Below are 22,833 nucleotides of genomic sequence, written 5' to 3'. Positions count from 1 at the left end.
ATTTTTTTAAGATTTATTTTATGTGTAACAGTGTTTTGTCTGCATATATGTATGTGCACCATGTGCATGCAATGCCTGTGGATATCAAAGAAGGAGTGAGATTCCCTGGACCTATAGTTACAGGTGGTTGTGAAGCCACCCCTGAGTGCTAAAGACAGAACCCAGGTCCTCTGGAACAGCAGTCAGTGATCTTCACTGCTGAGCCATCTTGTTGTGGATTGTCCCAGTGCTGTTTGTATTCTGATGTTAATTCTGCAGGTGACATCATGGGAACCTTCTCACCATTCTAACTGGTCAATAGAGGCTAGAGCCTATGGTTGGGCAGTAGAGGGGAAAGGTGGGATAGGAGATCTTTGAGAGTTGGGGCAGGTAGAGAGGGGAAGAGGACAAGAGGGGAAGGAGAGAGAGAGAGAGAGAGAGAGAGAGAGAGAGAGAGAGAGAGAGAGAGAGAGAGAGAGAAAGAAGAGGAGGAGGAGGAGGGGGAAGGAGGAGGAGGAGGAGGAGGAGGAGGAGGAGGAGGAGGAGGAGGAGGAAGAGGAAGAGGAGGAGGAGGAACCCTTGATAGAGCAGAACCACAAGACCAAGAGAAGCAACAAGAAGTGAGGGATCTTATAGCTGAGGAATAAGTGACTATAGTGTTAGATCTGCCCAATCAAGACTTATAGCTTATAACTATAACAACTGGATTGCATGTTTTTATATGGGTTTATTGGGGTTGGAAATTCTGGTAATATATCTCCCCAGACCTCTTAACAGTTTTCTAGAAAGGGACAGCAATGATAGCGCTTCACTTGGGGTGCATGACAAGGGTTAACAAGGTGAGCACCTTGGCTACCACACGTGACAGCCTCCATCATCTTCAAGACAGGTGATGGAAGCCTTGCAATCCCCTCACTCTGCTACCTGAGACACTGGCCAATGTCTGCGGATGACAGAAGAATTGGATACGGAAAGAAACAGGCACTATTTTGGTGGAAAAGGGACTTAATTATAACAGATGCTGAAATAAAAGAAACTCTTCCAGTGCCACACAGCAAGGGAAAAGCAAGGTGGAAGACAGTACCGAGGTCTCCTGACCAAAGCCAAGTGCAATGCTGCCAATTTAGCTTGGTTCTGGATCAACTCTACTGTGTTCTGTTTATTTCTTTGTTTTGTATCTTTCATTGTTCTGGGAAAGTGTGTGTATGGTAGCCACAGTGGTTCATTTTACAGTTCAGTAAGGTATGTGGCATCAGTCTTGTTTGAAGCTCTGCTCCATAGTGAGTTTCCTTTGCTCTGAGGTTGGAGGTCAGAGGGGTTGGGGGGTGGTGCTCAGGCAGCCCCAGCTGCTATCCCTCTTCACAGCCTCCCCGGGAGGGCCCAGGCTCTGTGATCCAGCAGACTAAGGGAGTGATTCTTGGCAGGTCTTAAGAGACACCACTTTCTCTCCAATGGACAGGATACAGCTTCAAGGAAGACAACATTTGGGGAGGAGATGAGAAGGGGATTTGGTAACCAAGTAAGAGGTATCTAGAGCTCTAATCCCACCTTTCTGAGATGGGGGATGCTGTGGGCTTGGTTCCCAAGGAGCTGTTCAGGGCTGGCCACAGCTGCCCAATTGCTCTCTTCCCCAGAGCCCTCCCATACAGGAAGTCCATAGCATTGAACTTCAGAAAGCACAGACATTAGTATACCAGGGGGAGCTAACTGCAGGACTCTGTGTTTGTTCATTTCTCCGTGCTGTGAGAGAATTGCTGACAAACTCCAGGAAGGAGAGGGTTTTCCCCCCTTGGTGTTTTGAGATGGTTGGTATGGTCCACTATTGTGAGCAAGATACAGTGGAGGGAGCTGCTCAAAGTCATAGTGGCAGGAACATGTGGCACTGTTTCTCACATGGCACCACCAGGACACAGAGGTCTCAGTGTACGAGGACCAGGAGCAGGCAGATATAAACCTGATTCCTGCCCCACAACCCACATTTGCCCCTTAGGCACCATGTCCAAAAGATTTCACAGTCTCCCAACACAGTACCTCAAGCTCTTCAAACCCAAGAGACTAGGGGCCAGGGAGCTCACATTCAAAATGTAACAGGTACCTATTTTATCTTAAAGAATTTTACTACACAATTAGGTTAGAAAACAATGTAATTAATGAATTATACACTGTTAGAATCATTTAGCCCAGTAATCCGACTCTTGGGAATTCAGAAAGACCAAAGAAGGATCTGAATGAACCCTATGTGTGGTACTGCTCAGTGCAGAATTACCTATAACAAGAAGAACATCGGAATGATCTCAACATTTAGTAGAAGGAAACCGTTCTGTCACTGTGGGACATTAGGTCATGCAAGATATGGATTGCAGGCAATGTTTATGATCTCAAAATACAAATAACTCTTTGCTAGGATGTTCATTCCTATTCATTTATGTAGCATGTGGGGTGTGTGCACGCATGCATGCGCATTGGGTGTCTCCCTCTATTGCTCTCTATTAAAGAAAATATTGTAAATTGACAGTTATTTAGTGGTATGTGTGTGTGTGTTCATGCGCATGTGTGTGTAAATGTTATACGTGTGTGTGCATGGGTCTATAGGTCATGGTGCTTGAGTACCACCTGCAAGAGTTGGTTCTCTTTCTCTCCCATCTGGGTTCTGGGGCTCAAACTCAGATTGTCAAGTTTGGTGGCAAGCACATGTATCCTATGCACCATTTAACTGGCCTTCTACCTTAGTTTTTGAGACAAGGTCTCTTGCTGAGCCCGGAGTTCACCATTTTGGCTAGACTAGCTGATGTTGAGCCCCTGGCATCTGTCTGTGTCTTCCAGCCCTCCCGACACTCCACCTTGCCTGTCTACACGAACACAGTCCTCATGCTGGCACAACACTGAACCATCTTCTTGAATGCAAATATTTTATTTCTATTAAGAATGTATTTATTTACTTAGAGACAGGATTTCAAGTCACTCAAGCTGGTCTGGAAGACACCATGTAGCTCGGGATGACCTTTGAACTTCTGCTTCCACCTTCTAAGCGCTGGGATTGCAAGTATGTACCACCATGCCTGGTTTAGACAGTACTGGATATTAAACCCTGGGCTTCGTGCAATGGGCAAGCATTCCACTAGCTGAGCTGCCTCCCCACTCCTCTATGTCAAGTTTTTGTTTATCTGTCTCAGAGATGGGCTTTTCTTTTATTTATTTTATATATCTGAGTGCTCTGTCCTCATGCACACCAGAAGAAGGAATCAGATCCCAATACAGATGGCTGTGAGCCACCATGTGGTTGCTGGGAATTGAACTCAGAACCTCTGGGAGAGCAGTCAGTGCTCTGAATCATCGAGCCAACTCTTCTTCAGTCCAAGACCAGCTTCTCTTATGCCGGGTGCACTGGTCTTGAAGTCCTGGGCTCTGTAAATTTTCTTCTCTTGTTCATACAAAGGTCTGGGACTGCATGTATGTGTACCACTGTTCCCAGCTTAAATTTGACAACCATTGAAAGAAAGAGTCTCTATAAAGTGGTAAATAGTACATGTAGAGACTTTCTCTGCAGAATGACAGGGGCTAAGTGTGATTTTTTAAAAAAAGGTTGTTTTGATAGTTAATTAATTTATTTTTGAGATGAGGGCCTGGATGTTCCTGGACGGCCTGAGACTCACTATTTAAGACCATTCTTGTTGGCCTTCGACTTGTGTCAGGCAATCCACCTGCTTCTTCCTTCTGAGGAGTGGAGCTGGAGGTATGTAGTCTTTGGGGAGGTAAATTACTAATCTTTTTCTCTTTTTTTTCAGTTTGTGAAAAGTTTTATCAACGATAAATAGCATTTTTATATAATTTTACCACTTTTTTTTGAGACAGGATCTTATTTTGTGGCTCAAACTTATAATGGTTTTGCCTTAGCCATATATATATATATATATGCCACATTGACCAGCCACTATATCTAGACATGTGCAAATATACACTTTTTTCCAGAGACACCGCTCCTCTGTGTAGCCCTGGCTGTCCTGGAACTCACTCTATAGACCAGGCTAGCCTCGAACTCAGAAATCTGCCTGCCTCTGCCTCCCAAGTGCTGGGATTAAAGGCGTGCACCACCACTGCCTGGCTAAATATACACTTTTTTAAAAATAAAAACAAAGAGATTATTTTCCTATTTCCTTGTCAGCAATACTGTCATTGGTGTATTAAGAATTGACTGATCTATGGGGTGGGGCATAGGTCAGTGGTAGAACATTTGCCTAGCATTCATGAGACGTGGGGCTCAATCTTTAGGACAATAAAGAAGAAATGTTATTAATGACTCTGTGTGTGTGTGTGTGTGTGTGTGTGTGTGCATTCACATGTTTTTGCGTGTAAGTGTGCATGACATGAATGTGGGAGCCATGTCTCTTTCTCCACTTTCTTTTTTTTTTTTTTTTTTGGTTCTTTTTTTCGGAGCTGGGGACCGAACCCAGGGCCTTGCACTTCCTAGGTAAGCGCTCTACCACTGAGCTAAATCCCCAGCCCCTACTTTCTTTCTTTTTAAGACAGAGTCTTCACTGAACTTGGAACTCACTGGTGTGGCTAGATTACCTGTGCAGGGAGTTCCAGGGGACCTAGAACTGTTCCTCCTGTTTCCATTCTGGGGTTATAGACACCTACTGCCAAGACTGCTTTTCCATGTGTGTGTTCATGGTCAGAACTCAGGCCCTCACACAGCACAGCAGACAGTTTACCGATGGAGCCATCCCTCCAGCCTCAAAGTTACTGATTTTATACCTTGATTTCTTTTAATCTTTTGACTGCTGAACTCATCTGTCAGTTTTTTTTTTCTTTTCTTTTTTTCGGAGTTGGGGACCGAACCCAGGGCCTTGTCTTGCTAGGCAAGCGCTCTACCACTGAGCTAAATCCCCAACCCCATCATCTGTCAGTTTTAATAGTCTTTTTGTGGAACCCTTGGGTTTTCCTACACATAGGATCAGATCATGTGTACACAGGAGTGGTATGGCTTCCTCTCTTCCTGTTGTGTGCATGACTGCTCTTTCTCTTGCCTGACTGCCATGGAGAGACTCTCCAATGCTGTGCGGAGTAAGAGCAGTGAGGGCGGACACACTGGTCTTTGCTGAGACATAAAAGCAAAGTCAAAAGCTTCTCCCAGCCGGCAGTGGCTTGTCACACATGATTTTTGTCATGTTGATGCATGTGCCTTGGACGTTGTCATGAATATTGAGTTCTTCTAAAAATACTTTATTTTTAGATTTATTTTCTGTCCAGGTGTCTGAGTGTTTTGTCTGCCTGTATGTGTGAACACTATTTATGTATGTGTGTATGGTGCCTGCAGAGGTCAGAGAAGGATGTAGGATTCTCTGGAGCTGGAATTACAGATGATTATAAGCTATTGCTTGAGTGACGGACGGGAAGAACCCGGGTCCTCTGCAAGAGCAAGAAGTGCTCTTAACTGCTGAGCTGTGTCTCCAGTCCAAGGAAGACTGGATTCTATCAGATGCTTTTCCCTGCGTGTATTGAGAAAACTGCAGATTTTGAACAAATCAGATATTGCTGTACTATTCATGACACTAAGACATGGAACTAATCCAGATGCCCATCAGTGGATGAGCAAATGATAATGGAAAATTACTCATTTGACTCAAAATAAGACAGAATGATAACCCTTCTAAGCAAAATGAACCAAAATGGAGCATTCTGGGTAACGTGAAATAAGTACAGATACCATGTTTTCTTTCCTATGTGGATGTTAAGATAGTCAGTCTAGATGCAGAGTTCAAGAGGAGAGGGAGCAGGGACATAGAAAGTAGGAGTGCTACAGACAGAAGAAATGAGCACTACTGTTCTGAAGCACTGCAGGATGACTGGAGCTCACAATGGGGGGAGGGGCAGGAAACAGAAAGGGGGGGGGGAGGAAGGACTTGAAAGTTTCCAGAGACAAAGCAATAAGGGGCGAGACCTGCTAATGGCCCTGATTTGATCAGCATATATTGTACGAATGCTGAAATATCACATTGTACCTCATAAATATGTACAAGTACTGTGTACTAATAGTGTTTTAATCAGCACACGTTATATGAATGAAATCATGCTGTACTCCATGAATACATGTAATTATAATAATGAAAGTGAAATGAAAACAAATAGAAACTTACAGAAATAAGTTTTGGGGTGTGTTGAGATACGGTTTCCCTGTTTAGCCTTGTCTGGCCTGGAACTCACAGGAATCCACCTGCCTCTGCCTCCTGAGCGCTAGAATTAAGGGCACTATAACCAGGGAGTTTTTAAAAAGGCATTGAAGTTGAGTGCAGAGATGTAAGCCTTAACCCTAGTACATGGGAGGCTGAGGCAGGAGGATAGGGATGAGTTGGAGGTCAACCTGAGATATTCAGGGATAGCCTGGGCTACAGAACAAGATCCCATCTCAGAGAGAGAGAGAGAGAGAGAGAGAGAGAGAGAGAGAGAGAGAGAGAGAGAGAGAGAGAGCAGTAGATAAAGATATGTGTCAAGCCTTAGAACCTGAGTTCAGTTCTTATGATATACATGTATACATGGAAGGAGAGAACCATTGCTCTCCCTGCAAGTTGTCCTCTGATCTTCACATATGGCATGCATGCAACCATACAGGATAAATGAGGGGAGGAGAGGGAGGGAAGAGAGGGAGAGAGGAGAAGGAGAGGGGGCAGAGGGGAGAGAGAATGAGACTGTAGCTGTTCTTTGCTACTTTGTGGGTTTTTCTTTTTCCCACTCTTAATCCCGCCCCCCCACTCCAGTTTCACCCCCTACTGCTAGATAGGAGAGAAAGAAAGAGAAAGTGGAGAGACAAATAGAGATCTCCAGTCTTATTTCTTTTGTTTCTTCTTTGAGCAGACTACTAACAAACACCAAACAATCCCCGAATGCCCAACAGCTGCCAACCCCACCTCTTGGACCCTCTGCAAACTTCCCAGGATTCCAAAGGCACAATCTGTGCTGACAAAACCATGCCTCTGCTAGAGCCCCAGCCAAATGCTACAGGCAGTCTGAAGCAGCCCCATACCCCAAACCTGGGATTAGAACGGAAACACATTCTCATAATGTTGATGTTAGTTTGTTTGTTTAATTTTTTTGAGTACACTGTAGCTGTTCAAACACACCAGAATGGCATTGGATCCCATTACAGATGGTTATGGTTGCTGGGATTTGAACTCAGGACCTCTGGAAGAGCAGTCAGTGCTCTTAACCACTAAGCCATCACTCCAGACCTATTTCTGTGTTTTTTTTTTTAAAGAAACTAAAAGTACAGAATTCTCACTACAGAAGATTCTATCTATCTATCTATCTATCTATCTATCTATCTATCTATCTATCTATCTATCTATATCACTATTAAAGGAAACAACTTACCTGTTGAAGTAAAAAAGAACCACAAGGGGTCTCCTGCAACAAAACAATCCTTTCTACACAGGACTTTGATTTTTCCCTCGCTAGAAGCTGCATCAATTACCTTTTCTTTTGAGGACAGTGTGGGATGAACAAACTTCCTGTACAGGAGGCTGGATCCTTTTGTATAGGGAGACAGCAGCCAGGCTACAAATGCTATTTTTAGTTCATAATAGAATGGAAACCTGGAAATATAAGAAAATATGCTTCCATTAGGTTCTCAGCAGCACTGTTTAAAGCCCATAAAAAAAAGAAAGAAAGAAAAAAAAAAAAAAAGACGGGCTGGTGTGGGCGCCTCCCATCGCATACACATACGACATGTTCCCAGATTCCTTATCCTCCACCTGAGGAAGTCATGTGCACACACATGCACATCTACACACCCAAGACCTCTCCGTCATAGCCAACTCGTGTTTTGTTTTGATTCTGTTTCTCAAGAAAAGCAGGAAGGCAGGCTCACTCCAGCAGTTACACCCTGGCCTTGCCTGGCAGCAGCTGACAGTTTCTGTAAGGCTATGCTAACAGGGGTCAGCAGGTTGATCCGGCTGCAGCTTGTGGGCTCAGAAGATCAAGTTTGTGTCTGGGCAATAATCATTCATCCTTCACTATTTACAGCCAGGAGACACAGAGGCCAGGGGAATTACAGCAGGGTGAAGCTAGCAGGGTTTCCACAATGACTAAGCACCACTCTTTCTTATGTCAATAAAGGCAGGGAGAGGAGGAGATCAACTCCTACCAAGAAGGAGAATCCTGCTTCCTCTACTCAATGGCAGGCACAGAGATCTTAATCTCTTTTGTGTGTGCCAAAAGAAAGAGGAGTGTGGGATAGCACATGCTGGACTCCTACACACCCTTAGGCCCATTCATTCATCTGTCCCACAAACACTGGCCTGGATGCACCTATCTGGGCCATCTTATATAAGGCGGGAGTTGGGGGAGTGGCAAAGACTCCCTGCAATCTTGGAGCTTCCAGAAAAAGACAAGATTCTGGCAGCTCGGGCTGAAGAGGTGGTGAGGTCGGGTAAAACGCTTGCTTTGCAAGGGTGACAAGCTGAGTGTGATCCACAGAAGCCACAGAGAAAGGAAAAGCCAGACGGTGCAGCACGCACATGTAATCCTGGCAGTGTAGGGGCAGAGACAGGTGTGTCCCCGGGATACAGGTCAGCCAGTTTACCCTACTCAAGTCACAGGCCATTGAGACCCTGTCCCAAAAGAAAAAAAAAGTAGATGTGCCTCAGGAACCACATCTGACGCTGTTTTCTGGTATATAAATACATGGATGTGTACCTTCAGAGACACACACGCACTCACACACACACATACACACACAAACACACACACACACACAAACACACACACACAAACACACACACACAAACACACACAAACACACACACACAAACACACACACAAACACACACACAAACACTCACATACAAACACTCACACAAACACACAAACACACACAAACACACACAAACACACACAAACACACACACACAAACACACAAACACACACAAACACACACAAACACACAAACACACACACAAACACACACAAACAGGCACACACAAACATACACACACAAACATGCATACACACACAAACACACACACAAACAGGCACACACACACACAAACACACACACACAAACACACACACACACAAACACACACACACCTTCAGAAACAGAGAAAGAGGATAGAGGTATGAAGAGAGGAGGAGAGAGAGGGGGAAGGGAAGGGAAAGGGAAGGGAGGGGAGATAGTCTCTGATGTCCTCGAATCTGCTATTGATTGACTGATAAAATAATATCAACCTGAGACAAGGGTCCTAGAGGGCCTCTTCTACTCTTCATCAAGTCTTTAAAAAAAAAAAAAGGAAAATCCAAGCCCCTCAAGTGGATGCAGATCAGTGGGGCCATGGTGTGCTAAGCAGAGTTTGACCAGATTTCAGCCCCACCTCCCCAGTCTCTAGATGGTGCTATGAATAACCCGGACAATTGCATTACAGCATCGTGAGACTTTGTTGACCCTGGAGGAAGTGTCCTCACCAGGGAGGCCCAATTCCTAGATCTAGCCAAGAAAGAATTTCCCAGCACAAGCAACGGTTCTCCTGAACTTTCTTGCTTATTTTCTAATATTTTACTTTTAAATTGTGTGTATGTATGTCTGCATGTAGGTTTCTGTATGTGAGTGCAGTAACTATGGTGGCCAGAAGAGAGCGTCAGATCCCTCTGAAGCTACAGTTATGGGAGCTTGTGAGCCATCCAACATGAATGCTGGGAACCTAATTCTAGTCCTCTGCAAGAGGAGCAAGCATCTGAATTGATGAGCCATCTCTCTAGCACCCTCCCAACCCTAGAAATGAGAGAGGGCTGGTGAGTAAGGAAAAGATCTGGTACCTCCCCTAGTGGCCTTGTGTGGTGCTACACTTTCTGTTACTAGGGATCTGTGATCTAGAGAGACATCTCCCTCCTGTCACCCACTTTCAGGTTCTCAAGTCTGACCACATCTTCTTAAAACAAATCCCAGGCATCCTTACTTAAAATAAGATGCGATAGATAAGAAGGTCTCTTATGCTAGTCTGAGGGACCAAAAACTAAGTCTTTCACAGGCACTCTTCCCAGATAAAGGGAGCTACAATTAAAAGCAACCCCTAGCAAGTTATTTCAGAGCCCTTTCAAACTCATACAGCCCCCCTTCCCTAGCCAGCAGTGCACCTCACCAAAGCCCCTCTGCTTTCTGGCTCTGGCAGGTTCTTTCTGAATGTTCTCCAGTAACTGGGGTTCCTGAATGTTCTCCAGTAACTGGGGGTTCTTCCTGAGCAAAGTTGTTTCATCTTTCACAGCCACAAAAGACTGCTGCTAAAAGAGGAGAGACGTGATTGGTCCACCCCTACCCCACCCCCACCCCCAGAGTGGTTCACAGTGCTCATTAATAATGGAGAAACTTTTGTTTTGAAAACAAATTATTTGCCAGTCCAAGGGGAAAGCGACTGACTCCAGCAAGCTCAGAAACCAGCCTAAGATACACAGATAGTTCTAAGGACAGCCATCACACTGGGGTTCTTCTAGCTACTGTGTAAAAGATGTTTTTAAAAAGTAGGGCATGCATGTGCATAGTTCAGAAATGCTAAAAGATCTGAAAGTGTACAACAGTGTTTCCCTCTAACCCAGGCCCTCTAGACTCTTAATCTGTTCCTAGGGGCTAGGCCTAGTCAGTCCGGTGGGTCCCTACCTGTGATTCCCTGAATTGCCTGTTGGTGGCGTTCTCTGTTCAATATATCCCCTACACCTTGCTTTCCCTAATCTGCACAGAATCAATAGTATACATTGGGGAACCATCTCATACCAGAACATGGAAAGCTTCAGCCTCTTTCATGGCTTCCTATAGATGTCTAAGTATCTCCCGGTTAAAGGGATTGATGACAACCTCCGTCCATCAAAAGCCAAGCTTCCAGCAAACTGCCCTGCATATGCTTCTTTTCGGATGCATCCAAATGAGGCTATGGTCTGGGTTCTCAGGAATGGATTATCTGTGTGCACTTTGTAGATAGTAGGAAACTGTCATTTAGATCTGCGTAATCACATTCTCACTGCACAGCCAACTAGGAGCCTCTGTCTCAGACTACAGGATTAGCATTTAGGAAATGTATGTGCTTATTTGACTCTCCCAGGGGCCCCTCTGGACTGCCCAGCCTACCTTGATTCTCTGAACCATTTGCTATAGATCACTTGTTCTTTAGAATCTTCCTAGCATAATCCACCCACCCACACCAGTGCAACTTTTAAAAGCTTCTGCAAGAAGCTGAAAAGAAGGCTCTTGCTGCCTAGAGGGCCAGAGTTTGACTCCCAGCACCGATGCTGGAAGACCACAGTTGCTTACACCTCCATCTCTGGGGACTCTGACACCCTCTTCTGGTCTCCTTGGACCCACATATGCCTATAATAAATGTACACATGCATATACTCACACACAAATATACTTACAACAATATCTTTAAAAGCAACAACAAAAATTTTTCCTCTCCCCCAACCTTTTAGTTCATTCCCTGGGCCTTTGCTTGTCAGACCAACAGAGCATAGTTTAGTGATAATTCAGGTGACAGTGTTTGGTGTGGCCAGAAGCTCTGCCTTTTGAGCACCGTCCCCAACCTGATACCAAGTAGCTCTAGACTGTAGGGGAGGTCACTATTATGCAATCATGTCTATCCTGGTGATGGGGTCTGGTTTGTCTTTTTCTTTTTCTTTGCCTCTCTTCCTCTTTCTTCTTCCTTCCTTCCTTTCTTTGACACAAGGCCTCATTATGTAGATTAGGCTGGCTTCAAACTCACAGAGATCTGCCTTCCTCTACCTTCTGAGGATTGGGATTAAGGGTGAGTACCACCACTATGGGCTTCGGGCCTGCTTTGATGATACCCAAGCATAGGGAAATCAATGGGTTGTAGAAGAGCTAATGCAGAATGAGCTTTTTTGGGGGGAACTGGGGGTGGAGAAAGATGACATCAGAATCCAGAGCACTAAAAAGGAAGCCATTACAGCCCTTTTAACTCTTCTGAGGACTTCGGCCTAGGGCTAAGAGGCAGATGTACTTTCAGGGCTTCAGCCCTTAACCTGTTACCCCTTGAAAGGCATGGGATAGTCATGGGTAGTGTAGTGGGCCTGGTGACTATTGCCTATAAGTCCTAGCACTCACAATACTGGGGCAGAAGGATCATGAGTTTGAGGCCATCCTGGGCTGTCCACCAAAACCTTGTCTCCAAACAAAATTAAGGACTAGGGATGCAACTTGGTTGGTAGAGTGCTTACTTAGCATGCATGAGTTCCTTCATCCCAGCACAGAATAAATTGGGCATGGTACTGTACACCTGTCAACCCAGCAATCAGGAGGTGGAGGCAGGAAGATAAGTTCAAGGTCATCCTCAGTTACATAGAAAGTTTAAGCCATTCTGGAATACATACTCTCATATATACATATTCTTAAATATATATTAAAATTAAAAGTGAATGATTGACTAGTATATATGCTTCTTCAACTACTCAGTGTCCCCCAAAATCTTAGGCTCAAAACCAGGGTGCTTTTAAAGTCAATTAGAATGAGATCATCAAGAAGTCTGTGAAAATAAATTAGATGAGAGAGTGAAACAAAAGGCAAGTCCCTGGGCTTTTAAAGTGTCCTTAGAAGACAATGATGCCTGTGGGTTCTCTGCCCTCCCAGTCTCCCATGTGTCCTCCTAGCCCACGGCAACCCATCCTCATCACATGTCCAGGACACTGAAGAGGCATGGGATGCTGGTGTGGGAGTGCAAAACCTCCAGAGATAAGCCCACTACTCAAGGACAGGATATTTACAGACAGAAACAAGCTGTTTTATGGCTAAGGAAGAATGAACAGTCCCTATCTACCTCTACACATGGTGCACATGAATGGAAATCCAGCCCTCCCCGTTGTCCCAGGACTAACCCTGTCCTGGTTCCATTTCCTTACTCCCAGCCCACACATCCTTCTCGACTGAGCTCTGCCTGTAAAGTTCCCTGATTTTAGAGCTCAGTTTCATCTCCACGGTCACTGAGAAGGAAGCTCCTGCTTGACCTTCTTGAGTGTCCTCTTGATATAAAATTGGAATCTCAAGACTTTACGAACAGTGCTCTTCCTGTTTTGCTCTGCCCTTTTTATTTCCTGAGGTATTTTTTTTTTTTTTTTTGCTGACTGGTTGATTGATTGATGATTCGTTCATTCATCCATGTGCATTCATGTGTTTGTTCCACTGAGAAAATTCTACTGTAAAGGTGCAGACTGAAAGGCATATGCAGAGCAGGCGAGATGTTTTTAGTTCAGTCCTTTTCTGATTAAAGCAGCTTATGGGAGGGAAGGGATCATTTGCTCTACACTCGTACTTGGTCACTGAAGGAAGTCAGGACAGGAACTTGAAGTGGAAACCTGGAAAACTGCTCCTTGCTGACTTGTTCCCTCACAGGCTCATGTTCAGCTACCTCTCTTATACGGCCCAGGACCATCTGCCAAAAGGTGTGTTGCCACACTGGGTCAAGCTGTCCTACAGCAGTTAAGCCCCATCACCAGAACCCCCTACTGACATGCCTACATGCCCCTGAATGATCTAGGCAATTCCTCAATCTATGCTTTCCTCTCAGATGACTCTTAAACTGTGTCAAGTTGACAAAGCCAACTAGGACAATAGGCTAGACAAGTCCTTGCCCTGAGGAGAGAGCTGAGATAAATGGGTGAGCCTGTAGCACGGCCACATAGTACAGTGGAAGTGTGCACACAGTCCTGGTGGGCACAAGGGTATTAGTGCAGACCCAGTTTATTCTTGTCGCTCACCCTTTCCTGAGTTTTCCTTGCTATGTCTTTGGTATTACCCCACCCATCATATGTTAAAAACAAAACTCTAAGGAGCATTCAAAAATTATCCTCTGATGGGAATCAGTGAGGAAAGGGCCTCAGACTGAGTGAGCCTTAAGTTTTAGAGGGGAGGAAGTTGAAGTTTCTAGTGAGAATAGAATGGATTCTCCCAGCCACCGGAGAGGGCTCCCTGAGAAGCTGGCTTCCCCTGGGCTATCACAGAGAAGAGGCCAGGAGCTGTTCTCGAGGTCCTACACTTAAAAGCATGAATGAGTGGGAGGATAAGGAAAGGCCGTGGTGAAGAAATGAAAGGCAGGGTCCCACACCCGCGGATCCCGGCCCGCAGCAGCTCTCTGCTCCCAAACCCCGTGGGAGAGAGACCTCACCGCCTGATCAGGTGGGCGCTCCTGAGGCTGCAGAGCGGAGGAGACCACCAACACTGCCCACCCCTGCCCACATCCCTGACCCAAGAGGCAACTGTATAAGGCCTCTGGGTTCCCGTAGGGGAGGGCCCAGGGGCGGCAGGATCCCTGCGCCTGAGACACCACCGGAACCTGAAGGAAACAGACCGGATAAACAGTTCTCTGCACCCAAATCCCGTGGGAGGGAGAGCTAAACCTTCAGAGAGGCAGACAGGCCTGGGAAACCAGAAGAGACTGCACTCTGTGCACATCCAGACGCCAGAGGAAAACACCAAACGTCATCTGGAACCCTGGTGCACGGAGGCTCCCGGAAAGAGCGGCACAGATCTTCCCAGTTGCTGCCGCCGCGGAGAGGACTTAGGCAGTACCCCACAAGCAAACTTGAGCCTTGGAACCACAGGTAGGACCAACTTTTCCCCTGCAAGAAACCTGCCTGGTGAACTCAAGACACAGGCCCACAGGAACAGCTGAAGACTTGTAGAGAGGAAAAACTACACGCCCGAAAGCAGAACACTCTGTCCCCATAACTGGCTGAAAGAAAACAGGAAAACAGGTCTACAGCACTCCTGACACACAGGCTTATAGGACAGTCTAGCCACGGTCAGAAATAGCAGAACAAAGTAACACTAGAGATAATCTGATGGCGAGAGGCAAGCGCAGGAACCCAAGCAACAGAAACCAAGACTACATGGCATCATCGGAGCCCAATTCTCCCACCAAAGCAAACACGGAATATCCAAACACACCAGAAAAGCAAGATCTAGTTTCAAAATCATATTTGATCATGATGCTGGAGGACTTCAAGAAAGACATAAAGAACTCCCTTAGAGAACAAGTAGAAGCCTACAGAGAGGAATCGCAAAAATCCCTGAAAGAATTTCAGGAAAACACAATCAAACAGTTGAAGGAATTAAAAATGGAAATAGAAGCAATCAAGAAAGAACACATGGAAACAACCCTGGACATAGAAAATCAAAAGAAAAGACAAGGAGCTGTAGATACAAGCTTCACCAACAGAATACAAGAGATGGAAGAGAGAATCTCGGGAGCAGAAGATTCCATAGAAATCATTGACTCAACTGTCAAAGATAATGTAAAGCGGAAAAAGCTACTGGTCCAAAACATACAGGAAATCCAGGACTCAATGAGAAGATCAAACCTAAGGATAATAGGTATAGAAGAGAGTGAAGACTCCCAGCTCAAAGGACCAGTAAATATCTTCAACAAAATCATAGAAGAAAACTTCCCTAACCTAAAAAAAGAGATACCCATAGGCATACAAGAAGCCTACAGAACTCCAAATAGATTGGACCAGAAAAGAAACACCTCCCGTCACATAATTGTCAAAACACCAAACGCACAAAATAAAGAAAGAATATTAAAAGCAGTAAGGGAAAAAGGTCAAGTAACATATAAAGGCAGACCTATCAGAATCACACCAGACTTCGCCAGAAACTATGAAGGCCAGAAGATCCTGGACAGATGTCATACAGACCCTAAGAGAACACAAATGCCAGCCCAGGTTACTGTATCCTGCAAAACTCTCAATTAACATAGATGGAGAAACCAAGATATTCCATGACAAAACCAAATTTACACAATATCTTTCTACAAATCCAGCACTACAAAGGATAATAAATGGTAAAGCCCAACATAAGGAGGCAAGCTATACCCTAGAAGAAGCAAGAAACTAATCGTCTTGGCAACAAAACAAAGAGAATGAAAGCACACAAACATAACCTCACATCCAAATATGAATATAACAGGAAGCAATAATCACTATTCCTTAATATCTCTCAACATCAATGGCCTCAACTCCCCAATAAAAAGACATAGATTAACAAACTGGATACGCAATGAGGACCCTGCATTCTGCTGCCTACAGGAAACACACCTCAGAGACAAAGACAGACACTACCTCAGAGTGAAAGGCTGGAAAACAACTTTCCAAGCAAATGGTCAGAAGAAGCAAGCTGGAGTAGCCATTCTAATATCAAATAAAATCAATTTTCAATTAAAAGTCATCAAAAAAGATAAGGAAGGACACTTCATATTCATCAAAGGAAAAATCCACCAAGATGAACTCTCAATCCTCATCTTCGATTGGTTTATATACAAGTGTGCAATTTCTAGGCTTGAAAGTAAAATGATGCTATCTGGTGCTGGATAGAGGAGCCTTATTTTTTATTATGGCAGCTTGCTATTTTTGTAACATGGTGATTTGGTTGAACACAATAAAGTACAGTAGTAACTGATCTCCCCCTCTTCCTGGATGAGTGAGGAGATGATTAAATGTTGATGTCAGCATCCATGAGCATATTCAGATGAGCTTCTGCTTCTGTTGAAAAGGATGCTGTGTTTGATTGTGGTCCGAAGCTTTGAAGCACTACTTGGCATCTCCTTCCTTGGAGGTCTCACTGTTTAAACATAACAGATTTGATAGCTTGTTGGTAAGGTGAGGTCCAGCTTGTCTCCACTAGGTCATCTTCATGTGAATCCGGTGGTATACGGTTTTGTTCTAGGGATATTTCATTTTTTTAATAACGGTTTTAGCTGACATTCATGGAGAGAATGAATCCTTAGAAGTATTCCACTAGTGAAAGGAAATCCTGTCTAGAGTATGTTTCTTTACAAAGCTGTGTCACACCATCCTTTGGGCCCTCTGCTGGAAAAGTAGAATCAAGTCTCAAATAATGCCTTTTAAATTGTATCCTCTAGTATTATAGATGTAGGACAGTACTGTATCATACCTCTGTGGATGTAAAATAGCTTGTACCTGCTTTATGATACGTAGTAGTGACCGTGCTTTATCAGAGCTGTTTTTAATGATGTTGCTCAGAATGTTTTCTTTCCAGATGATGATTGAGAAGCTAATTTAAAAAAAAAAATGGTGCCAGGTACCACAAGAGTAACAGAACTGTGCTGTTTTCTCGGGTTTTGTTTTTTTACTTTTTTTTTTTTTTTTAATGGAGTGTGCTGGATGTCTCTACAGTTTTGTTCAGATGACTGCAGAACCTGGAAAAGCTGTTGCTGCTGTTGATGCATAACACACTGCTATTATTGGTCTTTTTATATAAATATAAATATATATATACAGATATATAATTTGAATTTTTTGAAACTTTACCTGTGCTGTCAACTTTCGAAAAAAGTATCCCCGTTTACTGTGTTGAGTTGGCACTGTACAGAAATTAACAGCCATATTGGTCTAGAAATGTTGAACTTAAGTTTTTTCCATTTGTACAGGGGTAACACACTGTATTAAATATGTAAGGTCTTATATACGTGGGTTTGATTACAAAAACTAATAAAGTATTCTCTAAATTAAAAAAAAAGAAAAAAAAAGAAATGAAAGGCAGAGACTAATGTGTGTGGAGGGGGATGGGCATGCACACTACCTTAAAGGAATGTGAGACTCAATCTTAGGGAACGGGTCAAGAGGCAAAGGCCACCCACTTCAGGCAGGGACAAAACAAATGAGATGGGGGTATCAGCACCTGCATGTCTGTGGGTTGGGAAATACCCTGACTGGGTGTCCTTCTCGAAGGCTGCACACGGTGCTTGGACAGACTCTGCACACTGCGGGCTCTATAAACACTCATGGTAAGAGCTCTGTAGAGACGCCCCACTTTCTTCATTCTATACAGAGAGGGACAGACCTATGGTGGTCCAGTTTATACTAACCGGTCTCTAGAGCACCACACTAAGTTCTACTAATGAAGTACTAAGTACTAGTGCCAAGTCATATCTAGGTCACAGGAGAGGGAAATTTGAAACCGAGAAGGTCTATAGCATGGCTCAGTCAGCAGAGGGAGGGCAACTGGCAGTGTCTGGAGTCCCTCAGCTTCAGTGGGAGGGCCTTGGGGTTTTCTCTGAAGTGCTCTCTGCTCCCTCCTCAGAACTTTCTTTTCTTCCCATTTATGAGTTATTCTTTTTATCTTTTTTTTTTAGATTTTTTTATGTATATGAGTACACTTTGGCTGTCTTCTAACACAACAGAAGAGAGCATCAGATCCCATGGTGGCCCGTGAGCCACCATGTGGTTGCTGGGAATTGAACTCAGGACCTCTGGAAGAGCAGGCAGTGCTCTTAACCTCTGAGCCATCTCTCCAGCCTTTATGAGTCATTCTTAAGGGAGTCGAGTCTCTGATGTTTGCTAGAATAGATTCAAGACCTCCAATAACCCATGGTTCGTGGGCCGAAGCTGGCCACCTGTTTTTATGAGTGAAGATTTATTAGAATCTGGCTGCCCACTTATTTAGGTATTATCTATGCTGCTTTTGTGCTACCATGGCTCAGCTGAGTAGCTGTAATAAAGGGTATTCGGGTTTCAGAGCTCAAAATATTTCCTATCTGGTTCTTTATATATAAAAACCAACCAACCAACCAACCAACCAAACAAACAAACAAACAAAAAGCCTGTGCTGCTGATGCCTCCAGAATAACCGATCACATGCAGAACGGGGCCCTAGCCATGTCTCACAGGATCCTTCACACTGAGCTACTCAAATCAGCTGGCTTCGCCAACACAATCTCGGCTAATCGTCTGCTTCCGGCCCATCCTAACATCCTAGCCACCAGCCCAGGGATAGAAAGGGCTGCATGCTAAGATGCCTTTGGAGAACCATGACCCCTAGTATGTATCTGAAGAGAAATGCCCCCACTTCCTCAATCGTCTCTAAAGTGTATGCAAGGCCTCAAAGGACATGGGTAACTGTGGTCTCCATGATCTCTGGAGAGATGTCTGGCTTCCATGAGAGCACTGGACATAGGACAAAACCATCCAAATACATGCAATCAGCTGTACAGTGTTTCTAGAAGAAAACATGGGTGACTTTTCATAGTGATAACCGTAAGTAGACAATGTTTAATCTGGAGGAGAGGAAAGACTCGTTATTTTGAGGGAGGGTTGCTAGTGATTGAATCTAGGGTGTCACATAAACTAAGTGTGCATTCTTCCACTGAGGCTGTACCCCCATTCCACAGATAGATTTTTTCTTTCCTCTCCTCTCTTCTGCTTCTTTCCTCCTTCTTCGCTCTTCCCTCCCTCACTTCCTCCTCCCTCTCTCCCTTCCTCCTCCCTCCCTCCCCCTCCCCCTCCCAGTTTTTCTTTGGTGGTGTTGGAACTGAACCCAGGACTGCACAAATGCTTGGCAAATGCTCTGCCAATGAACCACACCCACAGTCCCTGTACTTAATTTTCAGTGTGCAGTTTCAATTTTATTTTGCCATGTGCATAAACCACTTTTTAAAAGGATGCGATGAAATCACCTCTACAAGGAGCTGAGCAAATCTTCACATCTTCATCCTACCTACTCTGTGACTACTTGGCTTCTGCTTCCACCAAGACAGAACACACACACACACACACACACACACACACACACACACACACACACACACACAGAGAGACAGAGACAGAGAGACAGAGACAGAGAGACAGAGACAGAGAGACAGAGACAGAGACACAGAGACACAGAGACACCGAGAAAGAAACCTAGAGATCCCTTCTCTGCAGAGCTGAGGCCTCCAGAACAGCAAGAGACCCTCACTTCCCACCCATAAATTCCTAGATGCCACCAACTAAGAGGGCCAAAGGAGGGGACAGGCAAGGCCTCCACTTGACAAACAGGGAAGGTGGGGGTTCTACCCACCCTTTACAATACTCCAGACATACAGGTGCCAAATACATTCCCACTATAGTCAAGGTTTTGTCCATGACCTTCTCCTCCTGGTGTTTTCTCCCCGAATATGTACTTTGTATGGCAAAAAGATATAACGAAGGTTGTTCAAAGCAGACTTAAAGATGGGGAGATTATCTGGATTATTGGGGTGGGCCTATCTAAATACATGTTATAAACACAGATCTTCTGTTGGAAGTAGAAGACAGAATCTGAAGGCTGAGAAGGATCAAGATGCCATTGTGAGCTTGAAGAAGGGAGGGGTGCATGTTAAGAAAACAGAGCCATGGTCCCACAACCACCACAAATAAAATGCAGGCAACAATCTGAGAGACTGAGAAGCTGGAGTCTCCTCAGAGCCTTCAAACTGAGCCCCGGCTGCCCCATACTGTGACCCTGGACTTGTGAGGGTCTGAGCAGAGAACTCGGTTCACCCCGCCCCAGCTCCTAGCGTGTAGAAATAGCAGAAAAAGAACCGTGTGTGCCTTTGAGGGGCGTGAGCTGTGATAATTTATCATGTTAATACCTTACCAAATAAAAATCAAATCGACAGGGCTAGGCGTGGCAGTAGTGTCTTTAATCCCAGCACTTGGGAGGCAGAGGCAGGTGGATTTCTGTGAGTTCAAGGCCATCATGGTCTACAGAGTGAGTTCAAGGACAGCCAGGGCTGAGACCCTGTCTCAAAAAAAAAAAAAAAAAAAAAAACTGAAAAAAAATATTCGCTCAAAAAAAAAAAATAGTGGTTGAGTACTTACTAGGTAGGAAACGAAAACTACCATGGTCAGTGGGTAGTCCAGCAACTAGACAGGAGCAGTCACCATTAGACAGGATTTCCACTCAGCAAAAGTAGCAAGGTTCACATGTCAATATGTCAGGAAAGAGCTCCTGAGACTAACACTATAGTTCCCTGGTAATCATGAGAAGGAGCAAGGACAGCAGGACAGAACACAGCAGTAGACAGTGGGAGCCTTAAGAACCCATGACTGGATGACTCAAGGAGTAGGAAACACTATTTAATGGACTTCCCACTCTTTGCTGGCCCGGGACCCACACTCTCATCTCTACAGGTGACACAGAGGCTTCTTGTGTAAGCTGTACAAAGGGGTCAGATTCCTTGTGACAGTGTCTGTTCTGAGGAAGGTAAGGGATGGCATAGCAGGGTCTGTGTCTACTCACGGAGGCCCAGTCCATCCTGTGTCACAGTATGAAACAAGACAGCAGGGTGCAAGCACATCGAGCCATCAATCCAGATTCCAGCTATGGCTGAGACATGGCTCCTTCAGAAGAAATACTGGGCAGCTATGTTCTAAAAGAATTAAGGCCAACGATCTAAAATGTAATTCAAAGATACACTGTCCAGGTCTGACTTTGGGCCTATGACGCTGTGGGGGTGAGGTATATAAGTTCAAATTGGCCCTTTTAGGATAAATGAAAACATCTGTTAACTCCCTTAAATATGAACAGGAGACTATGTACTGTTATTCACCGTCTTTGAGAGAAAGCTGTATATCGATAATGTTTTTAATTGCACCATTGCTAAAAATAGATGTACTAATTTCATTTGGGAGTAGAGAATTAAGACAAAATTTCATGTAGCCTGGGCTGGTCTCAAACTCTTGATCTTGCCTCTACCTCCCAAGGGTTGAGATTAAAGATGTGTGTCTAGCAAGTGTATTGTTTATAGGTAAAAAAGCCAAAGATCTTAATGTCCACCCACAGGACATTATTTGGACTGACGGGATGGCTCAGGAGTTAAGAGTGCAAACTGCTCTTCAGAGGACCCAGATGTGGTTTCCCGCACCCTTGCTAGGCCACTCTTGACCGCCTCGGGATCTGATGTCCACTTCTGGCCTCCTCAGAACCCTCCTCATACGTCCATACCCTCTCCTCAGAGACCTACCTTCAGTTAGAAATAAAACAGATCTTTAAACCTTTTTTAAAAAAGGACGCTAACTAGATAAGTTACGCTTCACCTAGACCACGAAATACTGTGTGACCACTGGAAAACAAGTAGCTTCATTTCTGCTCATACGAAAGTATTTCTAAAATGAATCCAATAAGCAACAGAACTGGTATGTCCAATATTATTATTAAAAGGAGAAAATGAAAACTATAAGTACCACACACCTGTAATTCCGGCTCTTAGGAACCAGAGTGAGAGGGTTTGAGTGGTAAAGACCAGTCTAGGGTACATCGAGATATCTTAAAAAAAAAAAGTTACCATAAAAAAGGAAGAACATGGGAGGTGGCTCAGTGGGTAAAAGTGCTTACTGCACAAAGGCTGTCGACCTGAGCTGATGCCCAGAGCACACATAAGACGGAAGGAGAGAGCTGACCCCACAGAGCTATTCTCTGCCACGGCACACGTGCTCACACGTACCACATACACATCACAGGCAGCACACGCATGCATACCTACACACAGAACAATACATTTTAAAAATAAAAACGTCTCTAAACGTGTGTGTATTAACATACCAACAATTTTGTTTTTAGTTTTGGCTTTTTGAGACAGGGTCTGCCTATGTAGTCCTGCCTGTTCTGGAAGCCAGGACGGCTTCGAACTCAGATCCTCCTGCCTTTGCCTCAAGAGTGCTGCCATTAAAAGTGTGTTCCACCATGCCTGACAGCCACAAATGTTTTAGAGGACGTACAAGTGTGAACAGTGTTTATGGGAAGAGCACATGGGTTAGGAGGAAACATGGTATTTTAACTGCACGCTTCGTTTGTCTTGCAGTGCCGGGCCGTGCCCAGGACCTCATGCACACGGCGCTGGTGCTCTACTCCTGAGCCACAGGCTTGGCACACACAGGAGTGCTCCGAGCCATGCAGGCGCTCTCCTCTATATCATTTCTTTCCTTCTTTTTTTTTTTTTTTTTTTTTTTTTTGGTTCTTTTTTTCGGAGCTGGGGACCGAACCCAGGGCCTTGCGCTTCCTAGGTAAGCGCTCTACCACTGAGCTAAATCCCTAGCCCATTTCTTTC

The 22,833-nt window shown here is 44.6% G+C and overlaps 1 protein-coding gene across 10 annotated transcripts in view; it reads right to left on the bottom strand.

Annotated features, from left to right (window-relative positions):
- The window catches only part of Reep1 (receptor accessory protein 1), a 116,638-nt gene that overhangs the window by 30,716 nt on the left and 63,089 nt on the right, over positions 1-22,833 (bottom strand). For all 10 annotated transcript variants that reach the window (XR_005503256.2, XM_063286282.1, XM_039107814.2 and 7 more), the window contains one exon: positions 7,448-7,568. Coding sequence is in view for 9 of the 10 variants with exons in the window: in XM_063286282.1 (XP_063142352.1) it covers positions 7,448-7,568 (121 nt within the window). In the remaining variant the exon portion in view is untranslated. The remainder of the gene's footprint in view (positions 1-7,447; positions 7,569-22,833) is intronic.

The sequence above is a fragment of the Rattus norvegicus genome, chromosome 4 (assembly GCF_036323735.1).
Source record: "Rattus norvegicus strain BN/NHsdMcwi chromosome 4, GRCr8, whole genome shotgun sequence".
Taxonomy (NCBI): Eukaryota; Metazoa; Chordata; class Mammalia; order Rodentia; family Muridae; genus Rattus; species Rattus norvegicus.
The sequence above is the reverse complement of the archived record's forward strand: the minus strand, read 5'-3'. Positions and strand labels throughout refer to the sequence as shown.